The following is a 19345-nucleotide window of genomic DNA, read 5'->3' on the forward strand; positions in this document are numbered from 1 at the left end:
TAATGTCAGTGTTGCCATCCACGGTTTTCCCACGGCATTTGGGCTACACAGGTTTCTTTTGAAGGGGTTGTACTTTTAGTCAGCAGGTTGAAGTCGATTTTTACTCCCCGGTGTCACGACAAATCCGGTAGGCCTACTCCCTCGAAATCGGGTTGCTATCAGTAGCCCAATTACTTAATGATTATACTAAGTAGACACGAACGCTATTAATTTAAAATAAGAGTCGCCTAGCTTGTATAGCCAATTCAGCCACAAATGTTGATATCAACAATTGAATTCTTGATATCAAAAAATGTAATTGTTAATATCAAGAATTCATATCCTGGAAATGAATAAAAATTAAAACGGCTTGCCATAGCCCATCTTGAGCTCAACAGGTTCATGGACGTATGGTATGAAGCACTTAAGATCTGAGCCATAAAGATTTGCATGACCTTATAAATGGTACATAAAATTTCGACATAAAACCATCAGAGACCTGAATTGATCTTAATGTACTTGAGTTAATCAAGGATGGCTGATTATCTTTATCTCACTTATAGGCTATTTGGCACTTCTTTTTATCACCATAGTCTGTGAAATAACTTATGCCCCATTTGCCTTTATGAGTGGATTTTTTTATTTTATTTTTTCATTTGCAGTTGTCATTTTATGATCGTGGCACCGTTTATGCCAAAATGGTGGCTGAAGCTACACAAATAAGTGTAGATATAAACAGCTGGCATGAACAGGTATGCCGGAGTCATAACCTGCCAGACCCAACACCTTTTATCAGCACGCTGCTGCCATCTACTGGATAATTATATTGTTCGGTTCAGTGTGGCACTGCAAAATGAGCCTGCAGGACTGATGGAGAGCACAGCACAATTCAGTGATGTGTGAGCCTTCTGTGTAAACAGCATTCCAGTAAACAAATCTTGATTTTTAATCATATTTAATATTCATGCTTAGGCCTTCGACACAACCTTTTATCCAAATAATAACATGCTGCAGCCTATTTAAAAATGAATCTTCTCTCTGCGCTTACTTAAATAACACCCTGCCGCCATGTTCCACAGTTGCACCGTTTTATTTTTCTCTGTTGTGACAAGAGTCACTGTCTAAACAGACCTCAACACCATGTTATAAAGCCTCAATTAGTCATGATAATAGGATGACAGTTTTGCATTCTGGAAGGGTAATGGCTCGTTTTAATCGTGCATTTGCATGAGCGCGCTCTGGGTGGAGGTGAGAGGTGGGCCTCATATGAGAAACATTTACTCAGCGCTTGATTACATAGAATAGACACACTTAATTGTTGAGAATTGAATAATGAGCCTTTATTCTATTTATCGGATTACGGAGCCTTTTAGCTGTCCCCTGCTGATCGTTTCAAAGGGCGCTCAGGTCACACAGTGTTGTCAGGTTAGGAGGCGTCGGAGGTGAGCAGGTCACATGGAGACGTGGAATAGTAATAAGCTGGATGTCTTTATTGATCAGCCTGCCGATGTAACCGTATGATCTGTCATATTACCAGTTTGCTAGCTGGAAATGGTGATCTCTATGAGGAATGGTGTTATTATTGTTAATAAAGATGAGTAAATATGAATTCATTCATTTAGCTAAGCTGGAATACATTTTCACAACTCTAAAACTAACTAATATAAAATAGAAATAGTCACAAATTATTAAATAAACTGAAATGAAACAATTAAATTGACAATAATAAAATAGAAATTTAAAAAATGAATTCAAATGAAAAAACTATAATAACCCGGGCATGGATAAGTTGTGTATGGTTGTGATATGAAATACAGTATTGTGGTGGCAACATTTGAGAATCAGAAATGGCCATATTGATCTACCATTAATCTAAATATTTGGGAGGATATGCTCCATGTCCAATATCGCCCTTGGTTTCTATCAGATCGCAAGCAAAACATGCTTCAAAGCATACGACACTGATTCAATGCAATTCAAAGGGAATTTTGAAATGAAATGCTATTGAATGGCATTGCAAGGCTGTTATATGAGCATACTGAAAACTAAATTAAATAAGCATAATCAAAAAAATAAACATTAACAAACAAAAAAATAACAAGTAACAAGAAATAACTAAACTGAGATACATTTGTATGACTCCAAAAGCTAAATGGCTTCAAATTAATTTTAGTTTTTGATATATGGTATGTAAACCACAAATTAACCATTTTGAAAATAAAAAATAAAAAATATTTTTCTCCATATAATGGACTTCAATGGGAACCAAATGGTTCAAGGTACAAAAGACAGTTTCAGTGCAAACTGCAAACAGTTCAAAGGGCTTTAAACAATTCCAGATGATGAATAAGTTTTTTAAAAGTTTTATAAGCTCAAATGCTCGCCTTGCTCTGTACTGCGATGCACGTTCGTGACTTTTCCGAGTCAATTTTGTTCGTTGAATATGCCAAAGGACTCAGAAAAAGATTAGTTCATTTTGATGAACGAGTTCGGACAGGAGAGTCACAAACGTCCGTCACAGAACAGAGCAAGGCGAGCATTTGAGCTTATAAAACATAAAATGTGTTATTTATTTATTAAATGAGCGATCATTTCACTTGATAAGACCCTTATTCATCGAATCGTTTAAAGCCCTTTGAACAGTTTGCGCTGAAAGTGTCTTTTGGACCTCGAACCGTTTGGTTCCCATTGAAGTGCATTATATGGAGAAAAATGCTGGAAAAAAACCTTCATTTCTTTTCAACTGAAGAAAGAATGACATGGATATCTTGGAAGACATGGGGGTGAGTAAATTATCAGCAAAAGTTTGAACTACTCCTTTAAGCAACATAAATATAAATAAAACATAGATTCTGTGCAATTCAAAAGGAAATTCAAAGTTACATACTACTGAATTCCCACGATCAGGTAGAGGATAAAGTGGTTTGGATAGATGGATGCTATAGAATTGCATGGTGAGACTATGCATTATATGGATCTGGTGATGTTGTTATTGAGTTGCATTATCCTTGTGGTGGCTTGAATAAAATGACACTCATTGTGGCAAAGCGTACAACGTGAAAATGATATGTTGGTACTCCAAGACGTGTGATGTTGACAGCGACTGGTTCCATCTAAACCCCTTCTTTTATTTTCCCCTGCTCAATCAATTGGGAAATGAATTCTGATGATCAACCCAAAGCTCACTTCTTTTTTTTTTTTTTTTGCGGTCAGAGCGATGTCCAGCGATGGATGGTTGTCTCACTGGCTGTAATTCGCCTGAAATCCAATTACAAAGAAACCGACGCTAAGCCGAAACACGCTAAGATGAAAAATGAATCTGGAGAGTGTTTTGCTCGCTAGAGCTGTTTTTGCGTGGCAGGCCGATCCTCAAGCACAAACTCGGTTAGGTCTGCTCGCTGGAAACCCACATTACGCTGACATTAGCATAAATGGGTTATCGATTCTCTTTGAAGTTAACCTTCAGTTCTGTCCTGTGGAATTATCTGGGGTGGACCGAAGAGCTTGTGTAGGTGTGTGTGCACGCGTGCGCGTGACAGTAATGAAGATGTGACCTTTCAGGTCGACCCCTCCTGCCCCGGACGAGTCTTCAGCACATCGCTCACCACTACACGCGTGTCACAATGTCATCCGCTCCATTTCCAGACGTGTAGTCTTCTTTCACGAGCTGTCAGTGGACACATCTCGAAGCTCGGGGCTTCGCAAGTTCTTGACAGGAATTTTTGAAAGCCTGTCTTAAAGGCACAGGCCTGTGTCACTGGGCGATGAGAGAGGGGGGAAAATTAAGCGAGGGATGGGTTTGGGAGGGGGACGTGCAGTGGAGACTGACCAACGAGAAGAGGAGATCAGTAAATAACAGTCACCCCAGGGGCCTGATCTAGGGTGCCTCCTCATCTGGCCCCCAGTCAATTTAATTTAAATGTAAATTTCAGGGATGCGTGGCGTTAAAAGGCTTATATTAGCAAAAAGGGAAAAGTTAATGAATATATTTCAATCTCTGTAACCACACAGCCATCCTCATTTACCTCTTGGAATATATGAGCAGTGCTGCTGGAAATTGGGACTGTGGTGTACTGTGCGTGCGTGTTCTCCAACAGCCCACTTAAACCAGCCTTCACAATCCCTTATCCAGTCCATCACCTCTGGTAATGCCGACGGCCCGTTTGAGCTCGACTCTATATATGAACATCATGTTAAAATGATCATGATGCTACTGCAGCTTTTGAGAATGAAAGCTGTCAAGAAATGTCCAGCTCAGAACTAAAAGAAAATGTTATATTATCACCCCTTTTTTTTGCATTATGACTTTATTTTTTATTTTCAGGACTAACCACATTTACCCCCAAACTTTTGACTGGTAGTGTATATATATATATATATATATATATATATATTCATATACTAGTTCTATTTATAGATCATGGTAGCAGTCTGTTTTAATGAGTTATTTTTCAATAAAATTGATTCACTGTAAAAAATGTTACTGCTATTTAATTTAAAAAAAATATATAGTAACAATTGTTACACTTTTTTTTTTTTTTTTTTGAGTAGTTAAGGCTTGATTTCTTTCATGGAATCTACCTGAATAAATAATGTAAAACCCCCCTAATTATTTAGTCTATGATACAATGAATTGAATATTTTTAGTGAAATATGCTTTTTTGTTTAAAGTTGATGCTCAAAAGTGTGTGAGTTAGAGTGGAACTAACCTGTTTACATTTGACTTTGAGTTACATTGCATTATAATAGAAACTCTTTCAAATGTCAAACATAACTGAACATTAAACATTAACAGATGTTTCCGTTTCCTTTTGGATGCTAATGTTTCCACCAGGGTTCTTAATTAGCCGAACCATCCGAATGTCATTGCTTGTCCTCCATCTATACTGCAGGTTTGGCACCAGTTAAACCAGCATGGACCAGCAAGGAAATTCATGCAAGAGAGAGAGAGTGGGGGGTGAGGGGGGATGCTGAAAAGACATTGGTGAGGAAGACAGAGATATTGAGAGGATGGGGGAGGTGAGAGAATGGGCGAGTGGAGCGGTCTTGGGAAGAGGGTTCACAGGCTAGTGCCTACTTGAAATTCAGGTTGGTTAAAATTCTGCCTGCATACTGTATGTGTGAATTGGAGAGGCGTCTCATCTAAGAGTGCAAAGGCTTTCCTCACAGAGTGCCAACAGCTGGAAGTGTTCATGTCAGCTCTAGTGAAAGGCCTTCCTGTGTTACTATAGTAATGCACACACGTTCTGTAAAGCAGAGGAGGGTTATGCATGAAGACACTGAAAGATACTGAAAGTGATGTCAGAGCCATAAAACAGCTTTACATGGGTGTTTCTTCAACTTTTGACACTTGTTGCTATTTATATCCATTAGCAGGTTTCACCTTTCTTCATAACATTTAATCTAAATTTCAGCAGTTACTCTTGCTTCTTTTGAAATGCCTCATGTATAAACAGTTTTTTGTATTGTTCTATGTGTTCTTTAACCAGCCTTCCAAACTTGAAATATATACAATATTTGTCAATTTTGTCCATAATAAAGGTCTTTTTTTAACTTTTTAAAATGTACTTGTTTAACAAGTCAGTGAAGAGCTTGAGATTAAATTTAAGACCTCAATCAAGGTAATTATCAATATATAAAATATTTAATTTAACCAAGCTGTAACTTTTTTAAATTATTCAAACAGTGTTAAATTGCCACAATGAAGACAAAATAAATAGTATTCCAAAATGTAGCTAATTTACACCAGTGTTCACCAATTCATAGGATCTTTAATGTATAGATACTTATCACTTCTACTTGTGCTTGTGTACTGTATGCCCATGCCGACTATGTGTGTTCATGCGTGTTCAATCCAGTCAAAGATGTTTGCATTTGATTTATATATTTTTGAGATGTGAGGATAGATTGTGACTTCTATGCTGTGTGTTTTTGTGCTTTGCCAGCAGAAAACAGCCGCTCATTTTGTTGGCTTGAGCTTGTTGCCTAATAAGAATGCTTAAATAATGACCCGCAGAGAGCCGTTGTCCTCCTAGGAGGCCTGTGCTGACGTGCTGACTTTTCACTCAACTCCAGTAAAGTCTGACATCCTGGGGTTACATGGTGAGCGCTGATCTAGATTTAGCTGTGCTTGCCTGGAAATCTCCCTATGATCCTTGCAACAGCACAAAATGGTTTCTTCTAATAACACCATTGCAAACATTCATGTCTATTAATGGACAAGACCGAAGCTTCCCCACAGCCTTCCCTGTTTTTTCCCCACAATGCTTGTGTGCCCATGTTAATAAAAGCTGGAGTGCTTCTTCTGGAGCTTTGCACCTTAGTGCCAGATCTAAGCTTGTGATTCTGTGATGCAATAAAGTGTGTAATTAATTTCTGATACAGGTACCAACTCCCTTGGATCCATCCCGCTCTGACACTCCAATAATATCATCACTAAACATCAACCCTTAAAGGAATATTCCAGGCTCAGTTCAAGTTAAGGAAAATCAACAGCATTTGTTGAACTAATTGTAAATTAATTTAGACTCCCTTCTTTTTTAAAAAAAAAAAAAAAAGAGAGAGAAGCGAATATCGAATATCACTTACAATGAAAGTGAATGGGGCCATTTTTTTAAGGATTTAAAAGCAGAAATGTGACACCTAAATTATAAAAGCACTTACATTAATTATTTTCTTAAAAATGGTGTACTATCTAAGCTGTTAAATCATAATTTGTATAATAATTTAGGGTTTATGGAGTTGCATTGTCATGACAACGAAGGAACTTCACACAGGACAGGTTTGTAAGTGATTTTTTTTTTATGTAAAAAAATCATGCATATCGTGATCTTGTGGCTATTCTACTGAAACAGAGTTTTTTACATTTACAAATTAGCCTCAACACTGCATTTTAAATCTAAAAGGGACCATTTGAAAAAAGTTTTTATGGTAATCAACATTATATTAAAAATGTTGTTGATTGTGCTTACACTGAACCCAAATAATTGTTTTAATAAATGATCTCTAGAGGGATGCTAAAGGTGATTGAACATCATGTCATTGTGTGCTGGAAGGAAGAAAGGGGAATGACATAAAAACCAATTCAATATTTTGGGAATTTTGAGTGGGATTCAAAATACATAATGTACCAGAGTAACATTTAAGCAGAGAAGTTAGATTTAAAGGGGGTGACATAAAAGATCTTTGTACCATAAAAACATACGTTTCATGGCTTAAAATGTCGTCCTCATTATAAACAAAACATTTATTTAATCAAGCTTAAAGGGGTTGTTGATTATGATTTCACTTTTTTAACTTTAGTAGTGTTTAATGTTGCTGTTTGAGAGTGGAGAGTTGGCATTGAAACTTTTGTTGAAAGATGAAGCAGTCAGCTCTATTGACAGCAGCTGCATCACAAACCGTAAGTAAATGATTTCATAATGCTTTGTCTTTAAATTACAGTTTTAAGGAAAATGTTTTCAAAAGACTTACTCATGTACAATAGTGATACTGTTTACTATGCAGTGATAACACAGTCTCATCCCAAGAAGTCATATAACTGACGTCTTGGGACATCTTTTGACCATACGTCAACATCCGTCTATTTAGGGTACCCTTAAACGTCGGTTATATGACGATCCCGGGCCGTCATACAACTGACGCTTTACCTTTAATGTCACATGTTAGCCAATCATAACAGAGGCCATTTACTAACAAGCCTTAAAGGGATGGTTCACCCAAAAATTTAAATCCTGCCGTCATTTACTCACCCTCAAGTTGTTCTAAATCTGTACGCAGTTCTTTCTTCTGCTGAGCACAAAATAAGATATTTTGAAGAACGTTGGTTGCCAAACAGTTGATGGGCCCTATTGACTTCCATGTGGGAAACAAAAAATACTTTGGAAGTCAATGGGGCTCATCAACTGCTTACCTATATTCTTATCTACATTTGTGTTCAGCAGAAGAAATTTATAAAGGTTTGAAATAACTTTTGGGTGAACTATCCCTTTAAAGCAGTCGCCCCTTGAAAATTAAATCTTTTCAGACAGAGGGTCCGAATAAGGGTTGAAAATAATAGTTTTTAAGTGAACCTCAAGGAACATACTGTAGTAGCCATACATTTTTTTTAAATCCATGTCATGTTAATGATCCCTTAGTCCAACTCTAAACGTCCTGATGCAGATCTCTAGCACAGCACTGATCAGATTCTCAGTTTTTGCATACAATTTTCTGCATTTCTCACACACTAAAATATGTAACCAAATACTCATGTTATGTGTGACTCGAGTTTGTCAGTTCCATGAAAATCTACTTAGCTTTCTGTGGAGTTCCATTGGGTCTTTTTATTTGATCATTTCCAGTAATTAGATAATTTGTCTATCTATTAATTAATGAATTAATAAATGTATTTAAATTATACATTAATTGGAGGCCTTAACAGGAGACACATTCAAATTTTCGTTTGTACAATGCTGTGCTATAAATTTGCTTGATTTAAGTAGGAAAAGTTAGTTATTTTTTTTCCCTGTTATTTAAAATATGATTGATGTTGTGAATTTGTATGTCTTCCACGATGCAGAACAAATTACCGCTAAGGGGTAGGCTATAAATAGCCTAATAAAAGGTTTGTAAATATGTAAGCTATTACTGAAACTTTCAAATGCCAAAGGCCACAGAACAATGGAGTTGTAAATCTTTGCAACTGCATGACATATTGTTGGGATAGGCCTACACCTTCTTGACTTGCCCCTTCAAGCTCAAACAGATAAAATGTATATAAAAAGGCACAAATGTGCTTTTCCACACTCTTTCTTCTAGGCTATTTGAAACATGTCAAGCACAGGCTACTTTTTGCCTATAGTAGCCTATTATTGTTGGGTATAGGCTACAAACATTTTCAGGACAAAAACAATGAACATTTAAACTAAAGTAGTTTGAGCTATATTCATATACATTTACGTTTCCATTGTATTTTATGTTTACCATTTTGAATACAAAATGAAATTCATGGGGTGCGAGAGGATGGAATACAATTATTTAGTTTACTGGCGGGAGGGTAGGACAACCTGTCAATCACATGAGAAAGCCCCACCCTACTTCTTCAAGAAGCAATTTCCCCGTTTCATATATAAATCACAATAGGGAAGAAAAGACTATCGCATCTTATGTTTCTTGACTTTTAAAATAATAGCGTTAAGTTATACAAAATCGATTAGGCTGCACTCCAGTTTTCACCATATATTCATGGAGGAGGAGTAGGCTTAACACCAGTTAGCCTCACTACCCATTTCTCTTACATTCTGAGAAAAAAAGACTTGAGAGTAAACTCTAGCCAATAGTATTGTACACCAACACGACCAGCAACTTTGCCAAATCTACAGTGACTGTTGTGCTCAGAGTTCGGCTGCTCTCACCTGACTCCTCCCCCCCCAACCCTCTCCCCCCCGAGTTCGATGCGCTCGTCTCTCGGCTCTGCTCAGGCTTGTCAGTGCGGGCGAGAGCACTGCTAAACATGGCGTCGGACGGGATGATTTTAACCAACCACGACCACCAAATCCGAGTTGGAATATTGACAGGTAAATACGAAATGACACTAGCTCCTTTTACACCTCGTCGCTCGTGCTGGTCTGTTCGTTCACGCTGTTGCCCGCTGTTGATAGTCGTGCTGGTGGTGATTTCTATCAGCGAGTTCTGCCCATCTCGCTCGCGTTCCTTGACTCATTTGTAAAAAGCTGTGCGTTTATTTATCTAAATATTCTCGTATTCATTTCTACACACATGCGATAATGTATCCGACTCTGTGAGATCTGCCTTTGGTCTGTCATGCAGCACAGCTCAGTGTCAAGACAACAGTTTGTGTGATGAATAATTCATAGCTTGTACGCAAGACATCCAAATAACATAAAGCAGATAGCTGGAAAACCCTCCTATATCTGTGAATGAACATTCCGATCGATGCCATATGTCTGTTTATGATCGTATTAACGTGTGTTGCTGCTGAATAGTGCTGTTATGTAGATACGAGTTGGTATTTGGAGTTGGTCACGCAGTGTGTTTTTTTCCCCTCCTCATGGATTTCTGCACAGCAGCATCTCAGCTTCTGGTTTGCTGCTTCGAGTCTTTATTTGTACATGCACGGTGATATCTAAATATATAAATATAAATCTAAAATACAGCGTCTCGTGCAATAGATAGATCCACTTCGAAATGCACCTGAAACACGACTTTCAGGGTTAACGATAATGGCTTTTACTATGCGCGCGATCGAGTAGTACCCTATTCTCGTGTATGCAATGCATGTGAATCGTTTGCTTTGATCGCCACCCCAATTTTGGCTAAAATTAGGGGAACGAAGCAGCCGCCTTCCCTGTTAAATATCGCTGCCGTTGCTTCCCCTCGGGAGCAGGAAGGAATAAGTGATGAGTGATGAATACCGATGTCCGATTCGTGAACATGTTTTTTTTTTTTGAGTCAGAGATCTTTATAATGAACTTGTTCACAATCACAATTAGTTCGCGAGTCGGATATACGAGTCGAATTGATCGATTGATTTAGTGACTCTGACTCATTAACTCATTGATTCGAGAACAGTTTTTCCTACTCGTAAATAATGTGCAGTGTTCTGTAAATAAATGAAAACTTTATTAGCCTATATAAACGTTTTATTCAACATGCATGATTATGCAATCCCATTAGCGACATTTCAGCGAAATTTTGCATGTGTGATATTGCCAATATATAATGTAACAATCACTTTTAAACCAAGCAGCTCTCTATTAGTCCACACTGCAAACTTGTGTGACCAACTTGAACACATTGTGAATTCTGTGTGAGGAAATCTTTGGCCCTCATCATGTGAAATTCCTGTTTGCACTGATTCCAATAAAATAATTGGATATAGTCCTGAAAATTCGGCGAACAACAATAAATGTGACAGCATCAATTTAGTGTTATTAAAATCACCCTTATTAATAATACTAACTTATGGCAACAATTTTATCAAACTATGTGGCTGCATGGTTTTATTGGAACATTTTCGAGCATTTAATACCACACAATGATGTCACGGATCACATATCACATGATGTAAAATAATCACTGAATCATTTTTAAACTGGTTCTTTGTAACAGACGGCTTAAAGCAACCGAATCATGGAAATGAATTGGACTTGGATCACAAGTGATGAAATGCACACACACTGACTGAATGCAAATGTCAATGACTTTGCAGTGTGTCACATGTTCATGACAGTCTTTTCGGCGTGCTTCCGCAAGCCTATTCCGTGAGCACGAGTCTCTGAGCTTGTTGCGAGGGGGAATGGCATAAAAGAGTGTGGGAATCCCCCTCCCCCCTCCACACATGCACCCCTGGTATAAGCATGACTGCTGGCTGAGGGTGCTGTCCACTGTTTTTTTGGTGCTGAAATGCTGTCAGCCTCATATTTGTGCTTTTCGCAATGTTTTTCTCAGCTATATGGAGCTGAAACAGAAATATATTTGAAAAGGTGAGAGGGATTTTCCTCAGGACATTATAAGCAGCACCCCCCTTTTCCACTTTCTCTTATACTAACATCAGCTGATCTAGTCCATCATTAGTCGCAGTCACGGCAAACCCTTCTAGGAGATTGGTTAGCATGCCTGCACTGTGTTGGGGCATTTCGTGGAAGCGCACGCTTATTGATGAGGAGCTCTGTGTGTGTGTGTGTAAAGGAGGTAGGGAGGGAGCAAGAGCGAGTATAGATGCCTTAGAGTGAGACGAAAATGGGACCAAATACAAAGAACGAAACGTGCATACTTAATAGTGAGCGAGTGACACATCGCCATTTCTAGACAGTTGTGCATTGACAGGGCAAAAACCTTTTGACCCCTTGTTTTAGATGTTGTCAATTGGTATAATAGAAACATAACTGGGGCTTTCAAATTAATAGATCTCCAAACTAATGCATAAAATGGCATTAATACATTTTTTTAATTAGAAACCAGAGATTTTGTGCAATTCAAAGTTGGGGTGGCAGTCGAGACATGCTCTGCAGATATCCGAGTGGTTTCCAGAACGTTATCATTGTTCCGAAAGCTGTCTCGTATTATGAATGTTTTACATATAACATTCATAGCCTGCAACATTTTAGGGGAGAAAGGGAAATAATGAATGCATATAAAGGACAAATGCAGAATTCTCATGAGTCTCAAGGTTTTGGTTGAATGCTGAGCTCAAAGGCTTGGATTTTCGGAAGGGTGTTGCTTTTGGTTTTTATAGAATGGTAAAGTATTTGTGTGTCCTACAAACCACCTCCTGAAAGGGATTGTGATTTTGGACCAATTTTGACGTGTTGTAAATGCCATATATTTACTGCATTCATCACGTTTGCTCAACCAAGCGTTTTTCATTCTGATTGCTTGAGCTGTAGTTGTGCATGCTATGGAGGGTTAGATACATCTATCGGTAAGTCGTTGGTTGCTTTTTGATATCGGATACATGAAATAACTCATAGAGAAAAAGCCCAAGCTTTTAGATCATTTCCTCTCCAGCTCTCATCTTTCAATTCAAAGGTGCCAGCATCAGAGTTACATTCACGGCTGTGGATGCTGTCAGGACTTGTCTCTGAGGTGTTCAGAGTGATCCTCCCGTGTGGGCAGGGCTCCTCCTTCTGAACAGCTGTCGTACTTCAGCGAATAAACTGAAGTCAGGTACATGCCTGTCATTGATGGGCTTTATTTCCTCAAACACAGGAAATTATTGAGTTCTGGATTTTTTTTTTAGCATCCAAATGGGTTTTACTATGTATGAATCCCTGTGCAAGACATGCGGGGGAAAAATTATATTGTGGCCACAAATTTTAGAATTCTTAAAATGCCTATAATAATATCCAATTTGTTACAACAATGTAACCACAAGGTGGTACTCTCTAAACCAAAACACCAGCTTAGTCGTTAAAGAAGTAGTTCACTTTTGAAAAAACTTTTGCTGACGAAACGTTTCCAGACGATGAATAAGGGTCTTATCAAGCGAAACGATCGCTTATTTAATAAATAAATAACAAAGTTTTATTTTTATAAGCTCAAATGCTCGCCTTGCTCGGTTCTGTGAGACACGCTTGTGACTCTCCTGTTCGAACTCATTCATCAAAATGAACAAATCTTTTTCCGAGTCATTTGGTTCATTCAACGAATGAAACGAACGAATTGACTCGGAAAAAGATTTGTTCATTTTGATGAACGAGTTCGAACAGGAGAGTCACCAACGTGCATCGCAGTCCAGAGCAAGGTGACCATTTGAGCTTATACAGTAAAACTAAAACTTTGTTATTGTTTTCTTTAAATGAGCGATCGTTTCGCTTGATAAGACCCTTATTCATTGTCTGGAATCGTTTAAAGCCGTTTGGTTCCCACTGAAGTCCATTATATGGAGAAAAATACTGGAATGTTTTCGTCAAAATCAAAAACCTTAATTTCTTTTCGACTGAAGAAAGAAAGACATGGACATCTTGGATGACATGGGGGTGAGTAAATTATCAGCAAATGTTTTTTTGAAAAGTGAACTACTAAATATATGGTCAAGTATGCCGGCCTGACACATGACGGGAAGAAGGAAGAAATAAGATATTATGGCCAAAAATGTAGAATCTGTTACCTTGACTTAATTCATTATCTGACTTTAATTAAGCTAAATCGTAGCCACGATTTGAGTAAAACGAAGGAACGAATTAGTACAATGTGGCCACAATTTACTAAAATGAGAGAATGGATTAATAAGATTTCCCCCCTTGTGTTGTGTGTGGGGCTGCGTAACTTTGGTTTACTTGGCAAGATATTTTACCATTAAACTGAAGTTTCGATTTAGAGAGCGTCACCTTGGCATTATATTAATACAACACATTGGGTATTATAGCGTGCCACAAAAATTAATCCTAAAACCCAGAAATTAGTTAGCATAACTTTTTTGTTTTGAAATAAGATCTGTGGTAAACACAAGCTTAAGATATTGTTCACGTTTTATTGTATGACAATAAAATACATCAGGATTTACCCCCTCGTGATATATTTAAGCTTTTAGATGGCGGTCGACAACAAGTGGCGAAATGGGACTTCAGAGGCCATTGAGGACATTAAACGTCATCATGCCAAACAGATCAACTCATCTCCTCACTAGTCGACTTTTACAGCCTTTGTACTGTTGGAAAACATTCTAACTCATACTTTCTAACTTGTAGATTTTAAATATAGACAAAAATTTGTCAAAAGTGAGGGTGTTGAAGTCGCGACTCGCGATCGTGGAATAGTTCTTTATAGCCTAAATTTGGATTTTGACTTCTGGCGATTGCATTAAGAATTCAAAATTACTGAAAATTGTATTCATTTGTGAAGATCAAGAAGTATCTTAAACTTTTGTTGGCCGCACAGAGCTTATTTTCTGTAGTTGACCAAAAGTCATTGGAAAAAATCCGATTGGCTTTTTGTTAAGGGAACCAGGGTGATGCTAACTTCCGGGTTGGCATACAAAAATGTTTTCCCTGCACTGCAGCTCTCTGTTATAGCCATCATTTAAGTACCGTAATCGTTGTATTGAATTTTTTATTATCAAATTGTTGCATTTTTTACATCCCTAGTCACCAGTAAACTGCTCTCGTCTTGAGATCCACCTTCAGATGTAGTTCCTCAAGGCCATTGTGGTGTCAGAGCATGTTAGCACCCTTGTGAAGGATATCTTTGTGCTAACACTCAAACAGCTCTCCAAAAGTTTACACTTCAAGTCCCTTTAACACCTCCACCAACCCTTCAGTGGTGAGGGAGCAGACACTTGAATGGCAATTGGGAACTCTTGTGCCAGACTTAAATGCAATAGAGGATCTTGTATTTGAAAGACATGGGCCTCTGCCAAGAGCTAATCTCAGTTCTACGTCAACAGTTGCCATTAATAAGCCTTAATGAAAGATAGTTCGGATGTCAGTCCCCAGGTATCGTTTCGAAGCCATCAGTATTGAATTACAGGTGTTAAAAATTCAGACAAGATCAGCCCCGGAGAACACAGATAACAAAGCATTCTGGTCAGTGTTCTCAGAACGGCACGTATGCTAGATATCAAATCAAAGCTAAAGGCAAATGTGCGGCTTTTATGTAGTGGTTTATGCGAATACTCCTTTCCATGGTGACATGGATGACATTTTAGTGGATTTATGCTGCTCGTTTTCTGACTGTAGTTACCCTTTGGGGATGTAGAGGACAAATGGCTTCAGAATGATATATACATTTATGGTATTCTAGGTTTGTCGTCACTAGAGAAGCATATGAATGCGTATTTTTAAAAGATCACTGCCGTTTTTTCAAAGTTAACTAGGATGTTGAAAGACTTTGGACCTACAGTGACTTAATACTATATCATTCCTGAGGTATTTTGCCATAAAAAGCACTAAGCACACATGCTCACGGACAAAGTTTTATGTGTATCTGGTAACAAAGCTGGATAACACTTTGGGTAACATAAGACTAACATGCAATATAATAATATGCAAATATTACATTGTTTGAGATGTCTTTGTTATGACACCTTGACATAAACCAATACATCATAACCTGTCAGTGTCTTTGTCATGACAACTTGACATTATTGGTTCAGATTACACAATGTTACGATAGTCACTGTGTCAGATTACGCGATTTTGACTCCCAAAATCTTGTCGTGTCATGGACAATGTCACATGTCAGACTACACGTTGCTTCCTGACCAGTCATCGTGATGTCATCGAGAAGGCGATACTAGTAGCGAGTGACTTTCGGAAACAAACGTAATCAATGGATGAAGCGTTGAGTGTTGTATTGGCTGTCCTGTGTTTAGAAAAAAGTTAAAAAGATTGCTCGAAGAGGACAGTATGTGCTGTCAATCCTCCAAAGAGAACTTGAGGTAAAATATTGTTTTCTTATATATTTTTACTTTTAGTTTTAACGTTAGCACCATCGTCTCTCTTTCGTTTCACCATTTTTGAAAGTTGTGCACGTAAAAGCTTCTGTGCTCCTATTGGTCAACCTCATACATGTGGCGGAACCGTCGTGGACGACCGTTAAAAAAATGAAACATTCTAGTCTTTTGTCGTGATGATGACGTAGGTTGTCGCCCACTATGACACACTATACGAGATGCTACGATCGAATCTTGCGTCCCGACGCCCGTTGTCATTTACGAATCCCCACGACACCCTACGTCAAACGGATTGTGCCAAAATCGGGCTAAAATCGTGTAATCTGAACCAGGTAAGACAACACAACCTGTCATAAACATGACATAGCAGATTAATATATCAAACGTAAGAAACCACCTAACTTTATTGGTTAACATTACATTAAACTGTCAGGTGGTTGGTTTTGACATTGGCTGTTATGAAGCCATTATAACTTTTTAATGATAAATTCAATTAGTACCACTGTAGTTGAGGATGAAATATTCATGACACAGTTATAATGGCCTCATGATGACAGCCAATGTCAAAACCAACCATATGACAGTTTAACTTAATTTTATGTCAAGTTGTCATGCCAAAGACACTGACAGGTTATGATGTATTGGTTTATGTCAAGATGTCATAACAAAGACATCTTCAACAATGTCATATTTGCATTCAGAATGTCATTATTGAGCGAAAGACATTTAATGACAGTTGTCGTAAACGTGCATAAACCCTACTTCATATTCAAGACATGTCATGTCATGGTTTTGAAGGTGTCATGCCAGTCTTATGCACACCCCTTATGGCGCAACCAGACAGACCCATCGAAAGCAGTTCTCTTTCTGGTAACTGCATTTTGCTGAAGGTATCTTCAGTTTAGCGGATTATTAATCTATTCCATCGAGGGATTTCTGTCCAGATGTGGGCGAGATGAAATTGCATGCTCATGATAAATCCACTGCAGTTGTTATCTGCATATGTTTATAGCTCAGATCTCTCAGCATGGGCACAAGAATTTCTTTTTGAAGCGGATTATCTTTGAAGCATCTCTCTGCCGTTTAGAGAGCCATAGCTTGTACTGAGATATACTTAATGTAAGTCTCGGCTATAGTGTAACCCCCATGGCAATGATGTATTCTTTGAAACGCCTAAGGGGTCCACTTAGTCCAACTAAAACAGACAGAATTGAAATGGAAGGTTCTCTATGCAAGTAGATTTACAGTTTAACGTTAGGACGCTCATTATTGAGATAAATTACACTTTATTGCTTTTATTTTACATTAAGACACTCTTTCATTCAAAGTTATTTTGCTTATTATTTTATATATATGCTTGCTTGGGTATTACAATATGATTACAATTTATTCATTATTGTTTTACATTAAGACATTCTGACATGCAAACATATTTTATTTCCGCTCTTTAAATTTTATTTGTTTTTATTTCTCGTGATTATGCGTACAAGCAAATTTTTGAAAAACAAAAAGCATTATTTAGCATACAAGCATGTCCTTTTTATTTTGCATAAAACATGCTGACATGTCAAATTATTTGGCTCTTATTTTACATAATTTTGCATTTATGTGTGTCAAGTAAGAGCTGAAATAAAGAATAATCTTGCAAGCAAGCATTTCTTTATTAATAATAATTTCAATAATTGTGCATCAACATAGGAAGGCTGATTTATACTATTGTGATTTATACTTTAGCCTCTACGCTACAGACTACGCATTGGTTTTCATTTATACTTCTGCATCGTTGTCTGCGTTGACGCACAATTACAAAATTGTGCAAAACCAGGGGAGCGGTTCTAGCAAACCAATCACTGCGCTTGTGTTTGCAAATAATTGACGCGTTGTTATATTTTTGGAGAGGTGCACGTCAGGGTACGCGAGCTACACACAGCCTGCAGCGTGAGTTCGATGCAGAAGTATAAATTGGGCTTTAAACATAATTATTCTAACATGAAAGTAGTTTATTTTGGCTCATATTTTGATGCTTGCATGCCAAATTATTCTTTATTTAGCTGTTTAATGAGTCAAAATAAGTGTGTGTGAGCATACAAAAAGCAATTATTCTTTTATTTCTTTTTTTTTCTTTTTTTTGCACCTAATTACAGACAAAATGAATAGTGTATAATTTCCAAAATGGCTTTAACGGCTTTAATGGCTGAAGCCTTTTTTTTCTCAAGAAGGTCACCTGTTTGAGATCACCTGCTATTGGTTGACCAATAGTGACTGACAGCTCTCCTGTCCTCTCGCAGTGTGTTCCAGCATGGTTGGCTAACTTGGCTCAGAGGCCTGCCTCTATACCACACCACAAGCTTCATTCATAAATGCGTAATGGCTCATGAACGTGTTGGCTCTGTGTCTGTGTCCTGCTGGGGATTTGGAGCAGTGGGAAATATGATCCAGCAGGACATTTATACCATGCCGTCTAGCCTATGCTTCACTTCCCACTTACACTCAGATTGTGTGAACTCATTGCAGATGGTATATTGTGTGTTTTACACACACAGTGTATATGACCCTTATAGAGCCAGACTGGCCTGTTTGCTGACGTCATAGGCACCCAAGTTGAATTAAGTTTAAGTAAAACCTGATATCTTTTAATTCTCTTTTTTATATTGTTATTTAAAAGATGTCCTTTAGCTGAAGTGCTAATATACCTTGATTTATATCCATGTTCCACAAAGTTTTGTTGTGGCATTTTTTTCAGAGTAAAGATAAACTTATTTGTGTGTGTCTGTGTTTAAATTAAATATAATTCCTTGGGAAGAATGTTGTAATTTTTAAAATTAATTTCTTTACTATTTTTTACTGTATTATTGAATTATATGGGCTTTTCTATTTTAATACTGAAAGTCTGAAATATACACACAATATATGTTTTTTTTTTTTTTTTTGTTGGATAATGCTGAGCCCTGATGGTAATTCATTATTCATATATTTTTTTTTAAGTATTTGCTATAGTGAAATATTGACTGGTCCAATTACACGTTTAAGAAAACACTGTAAAGTTGTTTCAATATGAGCGCATCTGCTAAAAATAGTTTGTCTTCTATAAACATCTATGTAAATGAGAAACGGATTTTGCTTATTCGTAAGATATTTATATGCTCAAATGCTCCAGAGATCCATTTCAGTATGACAATATATCAGCCTAAGTGCCTAACAAGATATAATTCACTTCCGATTATGACTTTTATTTCAGCAAACTCGTGCCTCTTTCAGCTGTTAATGATCAAGAAATGACCTTTGCCCTCCTCTGTCCCATGATGCCCTGAGTGCTGGCCTTGAAATGCTGGATTTTTCACGCTGGCCTCCTGACTGCTGATTAAATGGATCTCTGAAGGAGTTCATGGCTGGTCATATATTTATCATGCTCCACCATTAGAGTTCAGAGACCAGCCCAGATCATGATACACACACACACACACAAAGCAG

General features: G+C 37.7%; 1 protein-coding gene across 16 annotated transcripts in view; it reads left to right on the forward strand.

Annotated features, from left to right (window-relative positions):
• Positions 1 to 9400: 9400 nt before the first annotated feature.
• The window catches only part of gphna (gephyrin a), a 78707-nt gene continuing 68762 nt past the window's right edge, over positions 9401 to 19345 (forward strand). For all 16 annotated transcript variants that reach the window (XM_089120465.1, XM_089120469.1, XM_089120473.1 and 13 more), the window contains exon 1: positions 9401 to 9536. In XM_089120465.1, coding sequence (XP_088976591.1) covers positions 9473 to 9536 — 64 coding nt within the window. In that variant the 5' untranslated portion in view covers positions 9401 to 9472. The remainder of the gene's footprint in view (positions 9537 to 19345) is intronic.

Source organism: Pimephales promelas, chromosome 15 (genome assembly GCF_988280905.1).
Source record: "Pimephales promelas chromosome 15, fPimPro1.hap1.1, whole genome shotgun sequence".
NCBI lineage: Eukaryota > Metazoa > Chordata > Actinopteri > Cypriniformes > Leuciscidae > Pimephales > Pimephales promelas.